General features: G+C 39.3%; 1 protein-coding gene across 2 annotated transcripts in view; it reads left to right on the forward strand.

The window, feature by feature from the left end:
- Positions 1-22,347, forward strand: part of USP22 (ubiquitin specific peptidase 22) — a 92,772-nt gene that overhangs the window by 19,535 nt on the left and 50,890 nt on the right. For both annotated transcript variants that reach the window (XM_066197736.1, XM_066197735.1), the window contains exon 2: positions 12,776-12,908. In XM_066197736.1, coding sequence (XP_066053833.1) covers positions 12,776-12,908 — 133 coding nt within the window. The remainder of the gene's footprint in view (positions 1-12,775; positions 12,909-22,347) is intronic.

Raw genomic sequence — 22,347 nt, forward strand, 5'->3', positions numbered from 1 at the left:
CCAAGGATGCAGTGTGAACTACTGAATATCCATGGCATTAATATAGGTAGACATAAATAGATCAAAGCCTCTACATAAAACCTGTGTATTTTCCCTTTATACTGTCAATTCTTGTGTGAAGGTATTATTTTTAATTGAAATTGCAGTGTGTTCCTGGTACTTGGTATTTGCTGAATGTTAAGAGTATATAAATTGTGCTCTGAAACCATCTTTGCAGGAAATAAGGATTCAAATTATGTTTTCTTTCTTCTAAGTAGAATGGTTACGCTTTTTAACACGTTATATGTATGTGTGTGATTCTGTGTATATAAATTGTATTTTGATTTGAGAAGGAAGATTTAATTCTTTCCAAAATGCAGAGATTCCCATGAGCCAGTGAAAGAAAAAGGAACTGAGTGGGCTGAAATGATTTTGATCTAAGAAGTTGTCACATTGAGTAGAGTTCTATTTTCCCTCTTTCTTCATAGTATTCCTGACGTGTCCACTATGTGGATTTTTTTCTCCTTGTTGCTTTTTAGTGTTATCAGTTGGATTGTCTCTAGCAGAACTGCAGCGATGAATTTACTGTGCAAACACTTGTTCCAAGTGTCATGTGGAATATTAATAGATCTGTTAAGTCTTTCCCCTATGGATTTTACCTGGGAACGGTGAACTGGAAAGTCCTAATGCAGATTCTGGGTTAAACATGTGTAGGTATCACTGTCCCCCTGTTTCCCTCATCAGTCACCACTGCCATCACTTGATTATCAGAAATGGGATATCAGAAAATCCTGCTCTGATTAAGTCTTTTGGCACGTTAATTTCGATTATTTCATTACTGAAGAAGAAGTGCCGGGGACAGGATTTGCAGGACTGATGAAAACCACTTGAACTCGCCCGTAAAATTTCTGAAAAATCTCCCCTCTCTTAGAGACTCTTTCCTCTGCATCCTTAATTTCTGTGTGATTAATGAAAGAATAACTCGACTAATTTATTAACTTTGACAGGCAAATTGCCTTTTACATCCAAGTACTGTTCTAGCTCTCTGGCAGTGGACAGAATTGAATCTGTAACGGAAATCTTAATGTCTTCACAAAAGAAGAGGTGGAAAACGTTATGTATTATGTAGCATGTTACTTTTTCTTGCTTACAGGGCATAGACATAAAGGCTTGTAGAGTGCCTTGAAGGTTAAAAGGTTGTATTTGAATATTTCACTACCCTGGCTCGTGTAAGGGCAGGAGTTAAACCTGCTGAAGGTGAACCCATTCATGTTTCTTTTTAAAATCAGGTCTTTGTCGCTAAGCTTCACAAGCGTTTTTGGTTTGGTTGTAGTTTCAAGATATTCTTTGACATCTTTAAACATTTTGCTTTGCTGTCTTGTAACTTCTTGCTTACGAGTTCTCGTATTCTGGTTTAAAGAGCATTTTGTGAGAATGTGAGGCAATGTGTGTGTTATGAGTTCTGAAGTGCTGTCAGAAAGATGCACTGTGGAGTGAAGAGGTGGCATCGTGTCTAAAGTGTTCCTGTTCTGCAGAACCCTGAACAGTTTCAGGAGCTGAACAGTTTTAGGATTTTTTTAAAGTTGAGTTCAGATTTTAAATTATTTCGGTTTAAAGCTGTGCCCCTTTTGAAAGATCACTAATAACTGCTTGGAGCTGGCTACCAGACATGGTTCTTGGAACTCCCCAGTTGCTCTGTAAAATGAGTCTTTATGGGGTACAGCATTAAGGAGTTGTTCTGATTTGTTTGGGTTTTTTTAGTTTGGGTTTTTTTTTTTGTACTTTTCACACACTCCTGAAGACACAGGATTTGATGTATTTGGTAGCATAAAGGCAGATGGATTTTTATCTCACCAGAACTGGGTAGCACTTCAGCTGAAATATCATCTTCCATTTCCATCTTTCATATTTTAATGGAAGCTTTAGAATTTCATGCATCCTAATCAATTTAGAAAGAAACTGGTGTTTACACACACAGGATGTTTAATGCCCACGTTATATTTTCATGCTTTACATCAATGAAGGAAGTCTTGGTTAATTCCTGCACTTTTTAACTGTAATTTGACCCTTTCTTCTGCAGCCTTTCCAACCCCTTCCTTCTGAGCAGCAGAGGGTAGGTGAGACAGGCTTCCCTGTAAAACATGGCAAATCAAATGGCAGAAAGTGGAGGTGCCTTGGGTTTGATTTACTCCATCCTTTAAAGAGACAGGAAAATATGGAGAAAGATCTGTTGTTGATATTATGAAATAGGCTTTCACTGTAATTAACAGCCTGGGAGTTTTTCTGCTTGCTTTTCTTATCCTGGTGTTGCAAAAGCTTTCCGTCCTGCTGGGATTTCTTTTTGGAATGCAGAGGTGTGTTCTAGCTAAAAGCATGTGCTTTGCCTAATAAGCTTTCCTAGCCACTGTGCCCAGCTGGCTGCTGCAGTCTGCGTTTGTTTTGTCTTAACTAATTTTTATAGCCATGCTTTAAATGAAACTAACACTTTTTACATTTAATGACAAACCAGGCACAATGTCCATAAATGAAACCCAACACTATAATCTGCTAATTTTTGCTTTCAATGGGCAGCATTATGTAACCAAGCAGCCTACTAAAAAGGAAGATGTGGAAATAATACTGGTGGGATGTGAATGGGACTAAGCTGAGGGGATTAGCCTTTGTTGGAGGGAATGTCTATGTTGAGTTAAGGGTTTAGCACTTCCTCTCATAAATACAGAAGATGAGTGAAGAGACTGGGGCCTGGCTGGTCAGCACAAAATGTTCTTGTCAAATCTTAGTATCTTTTGCTGTAGGTGATGATGAATGTCATCAACATGTAGCACTTTGCTGGAGTCTCCTTATGGGTTAACTTTCAGGGTTGCTGCAGTCTTGCAGCTACCTTGAGCTGATAAAAAGTGTTCAAACGCTGTGAAATTCAGCCAAATCTTTCTGATTTGATCCAAATTATGAATGAGCAGAAGAAATGCTAGAAGGTAAAACATGAAATAGAAAGTCTGTTTCAAAATACTCATGAATCATTGTTTACAAGTCTACAGCAGTGACACTGGGATGGTTGTGCAAGTTTGTTCTCCGTGAATTTGTGGAAAATAATGTTTTTGTTCTGACTTTGTGCTGAATGTGAACATTTTTCATATAGTACTAGTCAAATATACAAAGCTCTGGCCAATTCCTGCTTGGCTGTTAGTTTCAGTGGAGATTTTTTAATACGATGCAGCAGCTGCTTGGAAATTAAAAAAAAAAAATCAAATCCATAACAACAATAATAAAACCACCACCACCAAGATATCTCTGTAACCCTGTTTGGATATTTATTCACAGAAATAAAGGCAGGTTTTTTTCCTCTAGTGAATTCACATAGCTCAAAGCTGCTACGAGCAGGAACTTCTCCCGTTGCTGTGAGGGTGAGTGGCATCTGACCTGCACACAAATGTTCTCCTGGTCCTTGCAGGCAGCTGTGTGAGCTGGGTCGGGGGGAAGGTTTGAATCTCTTTGCTGGTTCTTTTTGCTGCTTTTTGAAGAATTGCATTGCAGTGAAGCTCTAGACCTCCTTTTATTTTTTTTCCTTTACGCAAATGTCAGTGGACAGATTTAGGGCCTGGATGTCAGCTCCATTCAGTTACAGGTTTGCCTCATGTTTATTAAACTGTGACTGATCAGAATCATGGTAAGTTCTTTGGAGTCAAAATTACTGAGGATGACACCTCAGAAAGACACAGATAATTGCATTTGCACAATTTAAAAAGGGCAGACTTTTTCATGTGACAAAAAAACAACAACACTTTTTTTCTTAGTAGAACTCCTTTTACTCCTTAGAAAATTACAGAAGAGACTATGCAAAATATCAGGGTGAATTTCTGTGTGCTCCATTTAAAAAATGTCAATTCAGAAATTTGTCAGTTTAGGTCGCCTGAACTAATAGTGACACTAATATATAACTAATCTATTAATGGCCTACGGGCAGCTGTGAGAAGGAAATATATGGATTTTTTACTTAATACTCATGATTGGTACATTAAGAAAACAAACAAACAGAGTGTTCTTGAGTGTTCAGATATTGCTGGGGAAAAAAAAATCGGAGAAGATGTCTTCAGATGTAGTCAACAAACTGCAGTGAGGAAAAAATCCAGGACTGCTTCTGTGAGGTTGTCATCCTACACTCTTCCTATAACTGAAACCTTGTTAAAATACATGATAACCAAGTGGTGTCTTTAACAGTCCTGATACCAGTGGGGCACATGGATTGACATTTTTGTTTCTGCTTGGTTCCATATATGTGATTCCAAACTCCTCTGTGTGGGAAGCATCCCTTCCGCACCTTAACCACCGGAGGTAGAATTCCCTGTGCCCTGAGAGGTAGTCACTGTTTATCAGCACCTTCCTCCCAATTCATTCCTTTGGGGGGAGGGTAAAATGCACATATTTTGCTAAACAAGTTAATGTTCTAAATACATCACGAAGTGTTGGAGCACAGTTGGCTGTACACTCAATGGAAAAAGACAGAAGCTCTTTGCTAAGAATCTGTCGCCCACCTTCCTACATACTTTGTGATTAATGTCTATTATATTATTGTGGGACTGCAGCAATTTGCAAACTCTTTAAATGGATAAAGGAGTAAATCCCTGTCATGAGAATGCTTCTTTCCCAGCTGTTTTTCTGAAGATGCTTTCATTCATCTTAGCAGTTTTCATGTGAGAAATCTAAGCTCCTTTTCTCTTACAGAACATATTTTATGCTCATATTGCTTTAATAATGTTTTTTCTATGCCGACCTGCCTGTCTGTAGAGTTTAGAATGTCCATCTGTCTAAATCTTGTCCTCTAAAGGGTGAATTGCAATTCTGACTACCTCTGTCTTATCTCCACAACTTTAGGCTTGCAAATTTGCATAGAAGTTTTGCAGTGAATGAAAGACCTCTTATTTAGCTCTAGTAACATGAATTATTAATTTGTTTTGTATTGAGGCGTGAGGAAACAGTAAGCTTCAGCTTACTGGATATCAAACATGTTCTGTGCAAGCACATTGAGAATTTGCTTTCATTCTCTGGCTGTTCCTCAGCAGTAACACAGTTCCTGTGCAGGTTGGCTTGGAGTATTCCTGAACATAAATACTCAGATGCTGACTTCTTAAAATCATAAGTGGAACTAGACAAGCAGAATTTCTAATTTCATATATATGTCGTGTATAAGAACTCAAACAAGTCTTGACAAATCAGCAGTAGATGTGCCCTATTCAGTGTGGCATTGGGGTTTTTAAAATCATAGGATGACTTGAGTTGGAAGGGACTTTAAAGATCAGTCAGTCACTAATAGATGCCGTCTGTCATTCTACTGCTGCTCATTTTCAGCTGATAGTCTTTTTTGCTGTATTTGCCCCACAAATAAGTCACACCGTGGAGAATCTGTGCTGTAGCATCATCCCATCCATCTTTCCTACCAGCAGAATTGCTTTGACTTTGATGTGGACTAATTAAGTGCCTGTATTTTTATGGCTATCTTAGAGTAGTTAAAGAAAAGATAGCTGCGATATGTGTACTTTTCCAAATGAGCCTGTAGGAGTAGTTAGGGCTTTGATCCTATGTATCCCGAAGTTTCTTTTTTCTTTCCTTTCTGAAAGGATGCTATGTAGAGTATTTCATGCAAGTGCTGTGGCAAACTTCCCAAGAGCATTCCTGTTTTCATATGAGGAATCCCATTTCTTAGTTTTACGCAGGGCAAAATGTAATCTCTGCAGCCTGGGCAGGGTTGAATAAGACTCTGCATAGCATCAGGCAGGTTTGGCTGTTCAGCTTATTCCTTGAATTGCTTCCCCAGTCACGTGCCCACAGAAGAGATCAATACGTTACCTAATAGGACATTTAAAAACATTTCCACGATCTGCTGACGTGGGGGAATGGTGAGGGAAAGGAATAGATTTTGCACTCGGTCTGAGCACACACTGCTGCGGTCTTGGCAAGCCCCTTGTTCTCATATGGAATTTGCTGCTGCAGTGGTGCATTGCAGGAAATAGATAAAAATCAACACACAGAATGTATCCATGCAATGTCTATATCCAGAGAAAGAGCCGTGCATTTGAACCTTAAGAAGCTTATGTGTTTTCACAAGGTGAATAGACTTCCCACTGTTAAAAGAATCTTACTATAGAAGGACACGTGTTTTAATTTGAATAAGGTCCATTATTTGAATGGTTTAAAAACACAATAGACTCTTAACTGCGTCTCTTATAGAGTACTTGAGAAATCATTTAGATTTGTAAATGCTGGTGGAGGGGATGAGCACCTACCAAAGGAGAAGCAAAGAAGCAGTTTCAGCATAGTCATTTGTATTCCAGTGAACTGCTTTGTTCTTGTTGAAATACAACTTTTTACTACTGTGACTATGTACGGGAAAAGCAGAATTACATTTTTAGAGCATCCTCCTATTTTTTCCTCTCTCTCATGCTGTCTTTTAAATTGCACAACTCTTCTTTGCCTCCCAAATTTCATTTCAGCCTTGAACCTGTTGCAGAATTTTGTGTAAAACAAAAATTGGAAAAAGTTAAAGGAACTGCAGAGATTTAATATCCATCTCTTGAAACGACACATCATGCAGAATAAGGAGAGCAAGAGTAAAATCTGTATGTAGAATTCATGATACCTACTCAGTTCTCTGTTTTGCCCCCAGATATAATTATTAATTTTATCTGAGTTATGCAGTTGTAGGTTGCAGTGCTCTCTTAATGAGAGCCTTTGAACCAAAGTTGGGGTTTTGTAACTTGGATAGACTTTGGCTACAACATGGTTTTCATTTAACAAGGTGTCTTTATTTCAGAGTGAATTCAGAAATATGTGTTGTGTTTCTTTTGAGTATTGTCCATGCATGTAATCCCTATGACATGAAAGGGGAAAAAGTTTCCTCAGATTGCTTTCTAGCATGTTCAGTGCTTTCCTTTTTCTCTTCCACAGTTTTTTCAGTTACAGACAGAAGTAGGACTCACTGGAATCAGCAGCAAGCTGCTCACATGGTCATAATGGTATATTTTTATTTACACTCCATTTGAGAACTGTGATGTTATTTAACAGCTTAGGCCATTTCATCTTTAATTATAAATTATGATATTGTTGTCTTCAAACTTCAAGCAGATGGTCAGAGCCAAGTGTCCTGTTCAGTCTGGGAGAGCTGTGTAGACGTCTCCTCTCTGCCTTTTTTTTTTTTTTTTTTTTTTTTTTTTTTTTTTTTTTTTTTTTTTTTGGTTCTACTGCTATTTAAACAAGCAGTTAGAATAACTCAGTTTAAGAGGTTACCTGTGATGTTCTGAGCACTTACCAAACTCAAAAATTCTGTAACTAGTGCACAGTTCTGCTTATACAGATAAAACCTTTACGGGTACCCTTGACCTCAGTGGGTCTGAAAATAAAATTTACAATATTGGTGGTGTGTTCTTTTAAAGACAAAATTGACATTTCCAATTGGGCAATATAATAATTAAGACTTGGTTTCAGGAAGTGAGTGGACAATATTTAAGTTGATTTTTTTAATTATTTAAAGCTGGTGTGTCAGAGCAGTGCACTGACTCAGAGTAACTGAATCATCCTATCAGCATGTGGGGGAGTGATTTATATGCCACATCATGGAGAACTGTAGAATCAATTCCCTCTTTTTTGTCTCTTCAACTCTTAAGAACATGACTTTGAAGCTTTAATTATTTAAATTTCTGAAATGTCCCAGCCCCTGTACTGGTGGCTGATGGATTTGTGGCAGACTGGTGTCAGGAACATGGGGAGTCTGGGAGTAAATACAGACTAAGGAGTGACAGAATTTTCCTAAGGCAGATTTGACCCATTTTTGTTACTCTTGAGGTGCAGAGTACTCAAGAGTAATAAATGCTCTTGGCTGTGCTTTATTACTGGCTCTGTCCTCCCACAGGGCAGAAGAAACACCACTGTTGGAATAGCCATAGGGTCTCCATCCTCAGCAAGGAGAGAGGCAGTGGTTGGTTTCATGGCCTTTTGTGATTATCTGGCCTTTTTTCCTTTCAGAAAATAGGCCAAGGGAAGCACACTGTTCATCGCTCGACATGAGCTGCTGTGGCTGCTTTAGATCTGGAAGAGAATTGGTTGCAAGATGAATGAATAAGAATAAAAATAAAACACTGTGTCTGGGCTGTGATCTAAACATAGCGAGGGGAGTAGAATAGGCAAAAATTCCCAGAGAGGATTGACTGTTCCTAAAATGTGAATATTAAGGCCTGGAACACTGAAAATGTGAGGCAGTGTTTAAATTTTGCTTCAGAGTCGTGATCTGTAGCCCAGTGAAGGCATTTGCACTTCATATCAAAAAAATTTCAGTCTAAGGTCTCTGACTTTTCTGGTTTGGGTTTGTTTTTTCTTATTTTGCCTGTTCTGCTGTTAAGGTAATGAACGCTGCAAACCTTAAATCAATCCTCTTCACTTTTGTTCATGTGTCTGTAAGGGATTAAGAATTCAAGAAAGCAGAGTTTTATTGCAGGAACTGTCACAGATTCCTAAGGTTCTGCACAAGTGTTGCTTTCACCTTTTTTCAAATCCTCTGAAGCACAACCCTGTAAGGAATGGTTTGGCAGAGCCAAGGTAACACTTCTGGAGCACAAACACTGCTCCTGGGGAACAAAGCAGGTTATGGTGGCAAAGTTAGGCATGGAGAATTTCCCACATGTATTCTCTAGGCAGGCATATGTAGAGCTGCCCAACAAACAACTTAATCTGTGCAGACCGAGAATAAAGTTATTTCTGAACCAGGTTTGGGCTGGAAAATAAAGCATATTCACCAAAAACTTCCACTAATGATTATAACACATTAGAAAATTAAATACTTTTGCTTTTTTTTTTTTCTTATGTGTGTAAACATTATATCTGTTTTACACAAAAGACTTACTTCAAAAGATGGGGAAATAAAGGAAATAAAAGTAGGTTTGGTTTGGGAAGCTTTTACTTTCTAATGCTACAAATTTGTACCTGATCCAACATTGCAGGCATCCATAACTGGTGTTTTCTTTAAGGCTGCCTTAAGAATCTGCTTCTTTGACCTACTTGTGAACACGTGTGGCAACACCTTCCCTATGATCTTTTAACCTCCCAAGCCTCCCACTATCTTGTTAGTGTTACCTCCATCATCTTTTCCCCTGTACCTTTGTGGTGGATATGTTTTGCAGACTGTGAAGGGTAGAAGGTCTTTGGCTTATAAGCTTGTAGCTAAAAACCTCTCTGTTCTGAAAGTGCTTTGATATATTTAGTGTGAGCATAAAGGCAAGACTTCTAAATACCTCAGTGGAAAACTTCTAAAAAGATGTTTTCCTCTTATCACATACGGTTAAATAAAAATTGTACTTCTAAAGCTATTTCTGAAATAGCTGCAAATGTGGATGGAGAGTTTGTAATAGCTCAGGTCACTGGATGCCTCCTGCTTTCCCTGCACTGTTGGCTCTGTAGGGATAGTTTATTTCCATTTCCATTGCCACTGGTTGATTTGAGGAGCCAGTGTCACACGAAGCTGAAACAGGTTTGTGGGTTTTTAGAACAAGTGATGCTCCTGCTCTGCGTGACCTTCTTGCATCGGGTGGAGCCTGAGCTGGCCCAGGACAGTGGAGCAGGAGCTGTCAGACTGAGAAGTGCAAGGGCAGAACGTCAGTGGATATTGTTCATTTTCTCCACTGCTGTTCTGGTGGTTTGATGGTAAACTAGTAATAAGCTGTTCTGACAATTTGGGAAGATTTGGAGTGTCAGGACTCTAGGTTTTGACCTAGTGGTGCCTGCTGCTTTCTTTTTTAACTCATTTTGTATCATGATTGTTCACAGTATTGAGAGCAGTTTTAGAGGTGGGTTTTTGACTCATCTTACAGGTGATCACAGCCATTTCCCCTGTGTGTGTCATGCACTAATGTTTGCACCCTCTTTTACTGGGCTAAACCTCCTCTGCAGAGGCTACAAAACCATTGCTGAGGTCTGGGCCTGTGAGTTACCCCAGCCCTGGAAACAGAAGAGGAGATCAGTAGAGGGTGGAGCACTGCAGAGGGAATTGAGATGCTGTCAGAGCTATCAGTAACTCTCTATGTGCATATAGCATTTATATTGTGCAGGATCATTCTTTCCTATCATGTAAAAAAGTGATTATAATCTTCCAGAAGGAAAACGTTCAAGGCCTCTTCTGGTTTCTGTGTGTGGTTTGTTGGAATATCAGCAAAAATAAAGGACAGACAGAGGTTCAGTATGGATGGAAGAAAGACTGGCTGGGGACATGAAGATAAGGGATTGTGTATGGTGGGGGTAGAGAATGGGGTGAAAGATGGAGAGTGAGGTACTTGAAGGTGAGGGTAATACAGGAGAGAAGCAGGAAGGAAGAGAATAAAATGAGGAGGGAACAGAATAATAGTGGAAGAGGGTGTGAAGGAAGGGGAAAACTCTTATGTCCTGGATAAGGAAGGGATGTTCCTGTGTCTTGGAGGAGAAGTGACAGGTTGATTCTGTTGCTGAAATCCTGGTTGAATTTGCCAAAATATCCAGACCATAAGCAAGACCTAACTTGCTTTTTTAAAAAGTTGAATCCTGTTTTAAGACAAGCTGGTGACTGTATGGATCTGACTGATTCTCATTACTCATTTGCAGTATTCTGTTTCATCTTAGACTGTAGCCTCAAGAGATGTGAGCAAGGGTGGGAGTATTATGAAACAAAGTAACTTGATTATTTGGGGTGGGGTAGGAGGGTGGCAGCTTTGTTTTAACTTAGCAAATTGTTTAAAAGCACAGACAGATGAAAAGGAGACAGCTAATCTGGTTAAGAAAAGCCACTATGGTTTTTGATATTGATTTCTTTCCACACTCTCTCTTTTAACCTTGTTTCCTTACAACTTTTGAAAACCCATCTTGAGCTATACTGAACAAATTGAGGATATGGATGAAATAGCTTCCTTTCAAGAGGTGATTGAACTTCTCTTTCAACTTACCACCAAATTTCTTCTATGTTCTTCAATTTCTCTTAATTTCCATTGCAGTAAAACCCCTTCAAGATACAAATTTTCTGCCTTTTAGCCTAAAATGACCAGCTTTTCCATGCTTGTTATGTCATGTGTTTACAATACATTTAATGCTGAAAGATTTATTTTTAGCTGGCTCAGTAAAATAGCTGGTTGCTGGAATTGTTGTCATAGCAGCAATCTTAACAGATAGGCTGATCCTATTTAGCTTTTGCAGCCAACGAGCGGCCGTTAGGCAACAGTTTGACAGTTCTGCAGCATTTTTCTAAAGATGGAAATTGTGCTGGTGGTGGTGAAATTTTTTTTTGGCCCAACTTTAAAATATTTCCTTCTGTAGGTGTATGGAGTTCGATTCAACATTTTCCCCCTAACAACTTATGATAACTTCGAATACACAACATGTGAGATTCAGAATTTAAGTCTTAATTTGTAGGAGCTTGAAAATAAATTACATGGTGCAACATATTGCAAGCTGCTTTGATGATTTTTTTTAAAAAAGCCAGAAGTATTCTGAGAGAAAAATGCCAGACTAGAGAACAAGATTGTGCATCATTTATTCAGGAGTAATTTTAAGCTGTGGCAGACTGGGCAGATATTACTGAAGAATTTTGTGGGTTGTTTTTTGATGAAATGCACTGCCTGGGTTAGATGATATCTTAGGATTTTAGTAATCCCAATTTTTTTTCCTTCTATATTGACATGCAAAGAAATTGTATAGGCTTAGATACAGATTAGGCTGTAAAATCAGACAGTAAAATCATACCTCTAAGTGTCCTCTGTAGCTCTAAGCTGTTACAGAAGTTCAGTTGCCCTCAGACATAGATCTGAATGCAGTTCTGAGATGAAAAGTGAATTTACTGCAAGGAATTTCTCCTGTCTGTAACTTTAGGTATTGAACTAAATTACTTTCAATGTGGTTGAGCAAAAGACTTAGTCTCAAAACTCTCTCAAGTCTCTTATTAGACAGATAATTAAATAAAATTATTGAAGTACTTTAGTTTAATGCTAAGAGATGGGTTTGAATGCTGTTGGCTTAGAGTGCTTCAAATACGATTAAGAGTCCAAAAGTGTATTTAAACTTCCAATGACTTTTTTTGGTCCTTAAGCCTCACTTGTCAAATGTATTGTTATCATAGATTGTCATATCAGGAGTGTGTGCTTATTAATTTCATACGAATCAAGGCAACTTTCCTCAGACCTGCCAATTCTGGGTAGTTTTGGGGTACAGTTCAGCCCGTGGTTTTCAGCTCCTGGTTCAAAGCCAGTCTCAGAATGGCAAAGGCAACTTGTGTAACTCTGGCTGGTATGGATTTGATATTATGCCACTGTTTTGTAGACTAAGAAAAACTTAATGAGGGAATCTGGCAGAATCTCCCAGCAGAGAAATGAAATACCATATACCCACACACATTTTAATGTTCCAGTTATATTACAGCTTTTGATTGCATCAAGGAGGTCAGTGCTGGGAAAAAGCAGAGTTCTTGCTGTGGTCCCACCACCCAAACTCCTGCCTCTTCACCACTTAACCTCCCTGCTGGGCAGCTGCTTTCCCTGGGTTCTGGTGTTCATCTGAGTCGTGACACCTGCTCCCTGATAGGATTTGGAAATCTCTTGGACAAATGGAAGAGTTTTCTCTGTTATGTTCAGCTCGTGACTTTGTCACATGAGGACAGAACAGTTTCCCTGCTGTTCTGGAGCATTCCAGAGGCACCAAGTGAAAGGGAAGGGCGGCTGTGAGAGCTGTGCCTGCTTACCTGGGCTTGGGGATGTGTTTCTGTCACTCACAATCTGTGTCTGTTTTGCTGTTTCAGGCAAAGTCGTGCATTTGTCATATGTGTGGTGCCCACCTGAACAGACTCCACTCTTGCCTCTACTGTGTCTTCTTTGGCTGTTTCACAAAGAAACATATTCACGAGCACGCGAAGACAAAGCGACACAATTTAGGTGAGTTCTCATCCCAGTGGTCCTCATCATCCTCTGTGTTATCCCTGTCTGTTCCAGGCCAGTAAAGTGATATTTTCTTGTAGTTACCTCATTAGGCAGGGAGATAATTTTATTTGTGGTTCGGGTTAGTTTAGTGGCCTTATTCTAAACTTGGTGCTTGAACTTCCGTTGCATTCCTGTTAAGTTTATCTTCACAACTTAAAATTTCCTTAGTATCTTGGTATTTATGAATTAATGTCATATGTAAAAATGTGAGGAGGCAGAGTTTTGGGGTTTTTTTCCTAAGTGTTAAAAATGGTGGGTTTGGTGCCTGGAACTAGAACATTTATTTCAGTAAACTTTTTTTTCAGGAGGTCATGTTCACCTCTTTTCTTGCTGAGGAAAACACTCATCATTTCTATCACAAAGAAGGCTAATCAAGTAGCAATCAGAATTATTTAAACTGCTGAAGTTTGGGGGCGGGTGGGGGCGTTTCTTCATTTTTCTGTGTTGGCTTCCAGTTTCTACTGGAGTCAGTAACCTAAGTAGTAAGAAAACAATTTAATGCATATGAAGTACCTTTCCCTCAATAGTCTCAACAAATGCTGGTTTCAAGGCCAACAAGATCTTCTGTTCTGTGAACTTTGGTGCTATTTCATGTTCAAAACCAAAAGCCTTTGGTTTTGCTTCAAATTACCTATTGCTTATAGCTCAGAAGAGTTATAATGCAAAATCCTGATCTATATTCTGTATTAAAATTCTGTTTTTAAATGGATGGATATAATTTTTTCTCCATATTAAAATATATTCTTGGTGAAATGATGTAAGAAACAGGAAAAAAAAGGCATTTTATCACATAAATTTCCTCTTGACCAGCATGGCCACCTTTCCTAATTTAATTTATCCTGAGTGCTTGTGGAACAAACTGTCTTTATTTTCCATGAAGACAGAAAAGCTCCAGAAGGCCAGCAGTGCTGTGTACTCCTGTGCTTAAGAAACGAGTGTGTAAGTTTACTATTTATGGAAAAGATTATTTAAACCAGCAGATCGTTATAGTTTCTTCCTCCATATGTGTCAAGAAAGAAAAAGATACGAGGCTCAGTAGTGGTATAGTTTAAGTTTGTAAATGTCTTGAAAAATAGAATACTGGAAAATAGTACTGAAAATTCCATCATGGTGTCGCTGAGAGCCTTGGGACTGCTCACCTCACAGGAGAGGTTCATGAATGAGTACAAATACCTGAAAGAGGGGTTAAAAAAGGTGTCTTGGGCTCTTTCCAGTGGTGTCCAAGAGGCAGGGAGGACAGATGAAATACAGGAGGTTCTGTCTGATTGTCACACCACTGTGAGGGTGACCAAGCACTGGAACAAGTTGCCCTGGGAGGTTGTGGAGGGTCTATCCCTAAATATATTCAGAATCTCTCTGGACATGGGCCTGGGCAGCCTGGATGTTCTGGATGGCCCTGCTGGAGCAGGTAACCTCAGGGGTCCCTGCCAACCTCAGCCATTCTTTGAAAACCGAAAATATCAAGCCAACCCTGTGTGACATTTTTTAATTGCTTTTTTCAGAGTGTGATCTCAAAGAGCTTTTAATGTCAATTCTTTAGCTGAAATTATTTTGGAATCTTCACCAACACAGAAGTGCAAATTATTTGAGGTAACCTCAAAGAATTTCTGGTAAAAGGGGTGTATGAGTGTGTATATATATGAAACAACCTTTTGTGCTAATACAAGTTTATGGCCACATTTAAGGTTTAAAAAATATGGTGCTAAATTGAGACTGTCAACAGTATTTACCTGTTTATCTGTGAACACTTTGTAAACACTCTAGTATTTTTACCACTAAACACATCATATTTATGGAGAACCTTTTAAAAAAGCTTTTTAATCACACACATTCTCAGCTGCTGTTTTATGTATTTGGGAAGCTTAAATTCAAGTTATTTTTTCTTCAAGGTACAATTTGCTGTTGTCTGCTGTAGTGAATTAGCTTCTGTTTCCTTGAAGGAAAACCAAAACTGGATATGGGGGAGGGAGATTCTTAAAGATGCTCTTGCTTAAGGACTGTTGTAGTTATTGTCCTGGCACTAGACAATTAAAGCTGTGTCAGAAAAGGTACTTCCCTAAAGGAATAGCCTTTAGATAAAAAGGGCAAGAGTTAATTAAGCCAAAGCACAAAGTATTTCACTGAATCAGCCCGAAAAGGATTCTTCAGCCACTAAATATAAATTACTTGGTGCACAAATACACATAATGTGAAGATTTTGCAAGTGACTGCTCAGTTTCTAGTTTTGGAGATTCCTTTCTCTCTTTTATTTTAATGTATGTTTTGGTGTTTAATTTCCAGCTGCATGTGAAATGAGCTTTAAAAATATTTTTGTAGTTTTACTAGTGCTTTTGGTTGCTTTTCCTGCTGCAGTTTTAGTTGGGAAAATAACATCTGATAGGCAAAAACAAGTTAAGTGCTTTGAAATTTCAAAACGAAGAGGAATTATTTTAAAGCACTTGGTGACTTTTTGCTGAGCCAACATCAGTCTCCATGGAGACAGGCAGGAGCTGCACACTTAATCACAGTTGTAAGAAATACCATGGATTTCAGCTGTAACAGCTGTCTGAGCATGGCAGGGATGTGTTTGCAGCTCTCTGCTATGTCTTTCAGGAGGCTCCAGCATCATATTCCAGAGTGGTGTTAAACACATCCCTTGCTGTCTCTGCTTCCCTGAACCATCTAAATTAGGCACTCACAATGTGACCTTACAGTGATACCTGTGCTCTTGCATCTGCCTCCCTGTTCAATGTATATTAATAATGCTGTACTTAATTTAATGTATTCCGTGAGTTGTGGATGTGGGTGAGGGGTGAGTGAGGTAAGAGCCAGCTTTAGGAGCTGCTTTTTTAAATCTCTGCCTTGCTCAGTCTCTCTCAGTCCATCTCCAGGACAGTCTGATATTCCCACAGGGCTCTGTGTGTCTTTTGTGAGGAGTCGTGGAATGGTGAGAGCAAAGTCCTTACTGATCTCCTCTGGGATTTTTTGTGGTTTTGATCCTGTCAGATGCTTTCTTTTCCACACCTGTAGGAACCTGAGCTATTTTCAACTTTTCTTACTGAAACTTTAGTACGATTCTCAATATTGTCATCATACTTTACTTTTCCACTTCTACTGTGTCCATTTCTTGTGCCATCCCCTTGGATTGAGACAGTTTGCTGTGCTGATGACTTGCATTCTTAGTTAATACTTCCATAATACTTCCAATATTTTGTGCTTCTTAACCTGCTGTTCAACACAGAGCTGATACTCTTACTAACACTCCTACTCGGGAGTTAAACTCAGGGACTCCAAACCTTCTCTTCTGATTGGTGTTACATGTCTGCCTCTTCAGTGGTTGGATTTTCACTCTTGGTGCTATTGCCTTTTTGCTAAGGAACTTGAAATCCTTCTGGAGCTATTTTGATTATCCTAAATGAATGTGTGCAATGAACAGACTCTGTCATCTTCCTAAATAACCCTTCCATATCAGGTTCAGGACCTGGGGAATCTGCAGGTGGATTCTATCTTTGTAAAAAATGATGGTCTTCCTTATCTTTTCTACAGCTGGTCAATGAAGGAAAATACACAGTAACTTCGTCCCAGAGTAGCACAAGCAGGAAAGTGTCTGTGAACAGTAGCTCTAAAAGAGAAGAGAGCTTGGTACTATAAAGTTCATCTCAAAACCATAGCAGTGATTAATTTATCAGTTTCCTAATTGTGACTGAAAATTCCTGGGCAGACACCAAATGAAGTTTCAGTATTCTTTCTGAGTGAATGTTTTCTGTTACATAATGTTGTTTTTCTAATACACACACTCTTAGTTGCCGAAAAACCCACTGCTGTAGGGCTTAGGACAGCCTGTTACAGATGGCCATTCTCAGTTAGACTAGTTCAGTTATGGTACCAAAGCTCTGTGTAGAATTATTTATTTAATCTCCCTGCTGAGGAGCCGACTCATGCATGTCCATGCTGTGCTTCGTTCTATTAGAGATGCACTTTTAACCCCTGAACAGTGTCTCTGAAACAGCACCTCTGATGCAGGTTTGGGGTGAAATCTTTATCTGCTCTGAGGCCTCATGCTTTAGTTCAGGAATTGGGGGAGGTGAATTAGCAGGAGTGAGGTTCAGTAGTTTAAGGACTAAGCAAGAAATAGTTGGACGACTGAACTGTTGTTCCGTTTCTAGAGACACTGGCAACCAGTTCATTATGGAGTTGGGCCTGTTAGAGTGCATTCGTTTTTTATTAGATCACAAACTGTTTCTTGTGGAACTGTTTTCTTTAAGTATATGCTGATGTAAAATTCAGCCCAATAAATACATTTGTGGTGAGAGGAACTGGGTGGGTGAGCCTACAAATAATGCTCATAGATTAAGTTGAGGATTTTTGGTACAATTCAAAAAGCTTCTACTTCCTGTAGAAAACAAATAACTAATTTTTTCATCTGATTCAGAGGAAACATGATTGAAAGCTGGTTTCTATACTGAAGTTGGTAAAAGGGAAAATCTGGTTACTGCTCTTAGTGCATGTCTGTCTGAAATTTAATATATAGAAACAGATCACTTCTGTAAAGGAATGACAGTAAAAGCTGTTTAATTTTCATTTGAGTTGGAAGATATTGACTGTAGTGTTGATTCTGCCAGTTCTTTTTTAAACAGCAAAGATTTTCATTACACCCTGCGTGAAGAGGGCAATTAAAGCTGTTCCCAGCACAGTTTACTGCGATGCTGGAGTAGCAGTTTGGTTTTTCTGTTCACATCCTCAGAAAGTGGTAGAAAAGGTCATCTGGGCATTTTACCAGCCTCTTGATTTGAGTTCTAATGCTTTACTTGGTGGTGGTGTGGAGAAGTCTGGTGAGGAGATGAAGGTGAATGGAAAGCAGCACACAAAGTGTTCTGTTCTGTCAGAGATGGATTGTGTCACATAAATATGCCTTTTTTGATAACACAACTGATTTTCACAGAAAAAAGGAAATACACTGAACCTGACTTGTCTGGATCAAGTAAAGGATTTGACATTGTGCCCCCTTGGAAATTATTACTTGATGTAGAAGTGGCAAGGATCAATATGAGAATCACGGTGCAGAAGATGGAGGAAGAAGGGAAATTGATGATGAATGAACTGAAAGTGGAGTGTGTAGGACACAGACTTAACTAGCAGAGCCAGTCCTGATTTACTGCTATTTTGTAGTAATTGAGGAGAAGGAATTTTGTGTGTGTATGAAATTCCTGATGGTCACAAAGTTCAGAAGTGTGACTTGTACTGAGGAGGGCTGGGTAGCCCTATGAATTATATAACCTCAGTGACTCCAGCAAAAAAAAAAAAAAAATGAGGTGAAATTTGATAGTAGAATGTACAAAATACTGTACTTCAACATAATATCCTTGTGATGCCAACTGGAGGATCGTTGATTTGAAGAGGAGGAGAAGGAGGAAAGCATTTTGGGTGCACGGGTCAGTTGCAGGATGTGGCTTGAACTTCCAATATTCCTGATTGCCATTAACAGTATATGTTGCTCTGGGATATATTGTGCAAAGTATTGCAGGGAAAACCTAATTTGCTAATGTGCTAATGAGGCACATTCCAGCATGGCATTCCTGTGCCTTTGCTCAAGCATGGAGCCAGACTGGACTTGTAAGGAGGCAGCAGGAAAGTTAATTGGAACTGTCTTCCACTGGAAGGTGCAGGTAGTGATGAGCTCCTACTGGCCATCCCTCAAAAGCTCCTTTTAGTATCAGAAAGGACTCCTGAAGAGTTCTCTCTATACCTGGAATATGCTTACTCCTCAGAAAGCCAACTTGCTGATTTACCTGTGCGTTGCCAGCTCTGGATGTATCTGCTTGCCTCAGACCCAGCCACAAACTTCTGTGCAGGTCTGGATCTTTCTACTGCTTTTACTGAAAACAGTGGTTTTTAGATAAGTCTCCACTGTTGCTGAGATAAGAATATGCAGATGAGTAGAAGCAGTTTTTATCACATCATGTGCAGCAGCTCAAAACTTGGTGACTGTGATTTGGGGATTCTGCCCCCAGATTTCTGGAAAAAAAACCCCAGCAAGATGAAGTAAGGGAGTGTTTAACAATTTCTCTCCTTTAAACCTGAGTAATATATTGTGAGATCAAGAAGAGGGTGCTGTAGCAGGAGGATTTAATTCTCAGTTTTCAAAGGTTTGCTGCAAAGAGGGGAACTGTGGAAGCTTGTAGGTTCAGAGGAGGGCAGGGAGAAGACTGACAAAAGGTAAAATATATTTTATAATAGGACAATTTAAGTATAGGAGGGCTGCAGCCTCCTCTGCAGCATATTGGGACATGCACACATATGTAGGTACTGTGTGTGTACAATCCATGTATTTCTGAATGAAGTCAAAGGAGCTGGAATTAATATTACACTTACAACAACTTAATATAAAATGGTTTGACACACCTTTGTGGTTCCTCTAAATTAACCGTTAAAAGCATATTTGTTATCGAGATTCCATAGGGATACCAGGACATTTTTTTCTTCATCTTATCTTTCCTGGCTTGGCTTCATCTGGAGTTGTAGCATGATATTCTAAACCATCACAGAGTGTACAGCCCAGAGGCTGCCCATTTGGCTCCTGGTGTTAAGTGGTTTGCAGGATAGTGTTGGGTGCTTGCCATGTTTGGATTGCAGGCAAATCAGATTTAAACATTAAAATTCTAGATCCGTATGGGGCCAGTAGGCATCTTGGAGACTTCAGAGCCACAAAAGCACTTCTGACCTGGGAGCTCCTGGTTTGAAAAAAGAAGAAAAAGCAGGACTTAATGGAATAGTTCTGTTTCAGGTATTAGGAGAATATACTCAATGTGAGAGGGAAGGATAATACTTGACTATCGTTTTTAATGTGGATTAAAATTTTTTGGCAATGGAAGGAAGTTAGAGGTTTGCGTTTGTTTGTTTTCCCTGACAGTAAATACCTGCAGTTCTCAATGGCGGGATCGTCATTTAGCAAAAGTAGTCCCTTTTCCACCTCTTTTCCTCCCTTCTTATCAGTTCAGGAATTCTGACCTGTGGTGCAGATTCCAGGTGCCAGGAAATTAGGAGGAGGGCAATCAGATGCCTGCTTTGTACTGATAGATCAGAGACAAGATCCAGTGGAGAACTGGCTGAAGTTTAACAAATCACTTCTTGGGAACCTGAGCCAATTACCTGGAATGGGTTTAATGATTAACACTCAAAGTGAGAAATCAGGGAGCATGAATTAGCTTCAGATGTTGGCTTAAAATGCTTTGAAAGAATTGCCAATTTAGCCTCCTTTCTTACAGAAGTTGAAGAAAATGGAGGTTTCTTGCATAGAACACAGAGTGTGTTGATTTGAGGTTGATAATATGCCAAGACTGAGTTACAGAAATTCACAATGGAATTAATTTCAGTACAGGTAAAAACTGACCTGAATTCTGAGTTGCTACTGGATTTTTCTTTTCTACTTGAGTGCACTCAGTGATCCGAGGGAGATGATACCAAAACATGATTCACAAATATCTCCTGTCTGATGATTGGTATCAAGTATTATGGTAGTGTCCCATTCCCAGCTGAGCAAAGTGAGTTCTTTCACCTGGATCTTTCAAAAACTGAACATCCAAGGTTTTTTACCTGGATGAGATGTGCACACTCTGGATGTGGCACACTTCCCTGCTTTTGTTGTGTTCCCATCATCTCTGGTCTCTTTAACATTTTCACAAGGACATCAGTCGATACAGTTGGAAAAATAAAGCACTTAGGCTTAAGTAAAACACTTTACTTGGCTCCCAGATGCAGTTTGAAGACTTTTTGCTGCTAGATTTAAACTTTCACCCCAGAGCTGTTGTTTTTTAAAACTTCATGTTCCTTTCATGAGTAGATAAAGTTGTTGTTCCTGCATGATCTTCTGTGCTGCCTCCTTGTTTCTCCAGGCTGATAGTTTTATTTTTAAATGAAAAATAAAATGTATTTTCATTCCTCTCTTGGGTTGCAGCTGCTTATAATTTTGTATGTAAAGGGGAATGAGGAGATCAGACTTTAAAGGAAGGGAGGCTTATTGTCAGCACAGAAAGTATAAAAGCAAAGAAAAATGTTACATTCCAAGAGGTCTTTTCATTCTTAAATTGCTCCACCTGTGATCACCAAGTAGGTATTTTGAATTCCTAAACCATGAATCTATATTGATCAAATTTGATAAAATGAAATTGTGATTCTTTTGAATTGCTTTTGGTTCCTCCTTGTGAAAGAAAAAGGTAGATTTCTACTTAATCTATGCTTTATTTTCCCAGGGTAATAAATTCTGTATGTGTATTAAGCTAGAACTGAAGTTCGCTGATTTCCATCCTCCTGTGCCTTCCTGAGAGAAGGTTTGGAGGAGTTTTAGGAAAAGCAGATCCTGAAGTTGGGAGCTGCAGTCATTCCAGAGGAGCTCTCTAAAAGAGATGTTCATCGTGAGGAATGTTGGGCATCCTGGAAGACTTGGCAGGGGGTTAATCCAAAACACCTGGGCATTATTCCTAGGTTGGTACTTCCCAAACTTTTTATGAATTTGAGGCCTTTTTGCGAGTTTTGTGATCCAAAATACCAAAGCAAATACCAGTGGCAGAATTTGCTTCATGTGCATTCTAATGCTTTACTGTTGTGTTTTTTATGGAATCTTCTGGCCAAGTGTTTCAGTTTGAGATAGAGCTTCATGGCACTTTAGTTTTAAACAACAGAAGTTTAGCCTAACAATGAAGCAAAATGTGTTTCATTCCCCCCAGTCCTTTGAGGGAGAAGGTTTCGTGTGGACTTTGTCCTTGGGGTGTGGTGTAACTTCAGTCAGTGCTTAGGAATTGCTAGTTGGGAAGTTTGTCAGTGAAACAGTCCCTTCAGTGGTTCCTCTGTTCTTCTTCATCTCAAGACAACCAGCATAAGAAAGTTTAAGTGTATTTCAAGGGAAAAAAAAATCAAATTACATTAACCTGAAACAATAAACTACCAAACTTTCCTAGTGGACTCTTTTCCTGAGCAGCTGTGTTCTGGCTCCATGAGAAACTCCTGCCTTTCCTTCGTGCTGTGGCCAGGCCTGTGTGGCCACCTTGTCACTGATGCTTGAGGTAATTAGTCCAAAACCCCTTGCAGTCATTAAAAAGACATTGGAAGTGCTGGCAAAAGTACAGCTGCATTGTTTCCATAAGTGTACTGGAGAGAGGATATTTCCTCAAGAGTCATTAATCAGGTTGCTGGACAATTATGGCTTTAAGTCTGCCAGCGTTCTGTGAAATTTTCTGATCCTTTACACCACAAATTCCTTCTACTCTGAACAAGTGGCTTGTGGAAGGTGGTCTCTTGTTGATTTAAATCTTGACATCTCCCTCTCGTTGCTCAGGCATGTAAATCCAGAAAGAAAGGAAAGGTAAGGTAAGGAATCATCTGAGCACAGCTATGCCTACACATTCTGATGGTGAATTGT

The sequence above is a fragment of the Chamaea fasciata genome, unplaced genomic scaffold (genome assembly GCF_029207755.1).
Source record: "Chamaea fasciata isolate MVZ Bird 193981 ecotype frontalis unplaced genomic scaffold, bChaFas1.0.hap1 SCAF_16, whole genome shotgun sequence".
Taxonomy (NCBI): domain Eukaryota; kingdom Metazoa; phylum Chordata; class Aves; order Passeriformes; family Sylviidae; genus Chamaea; species Chamaea fasciata.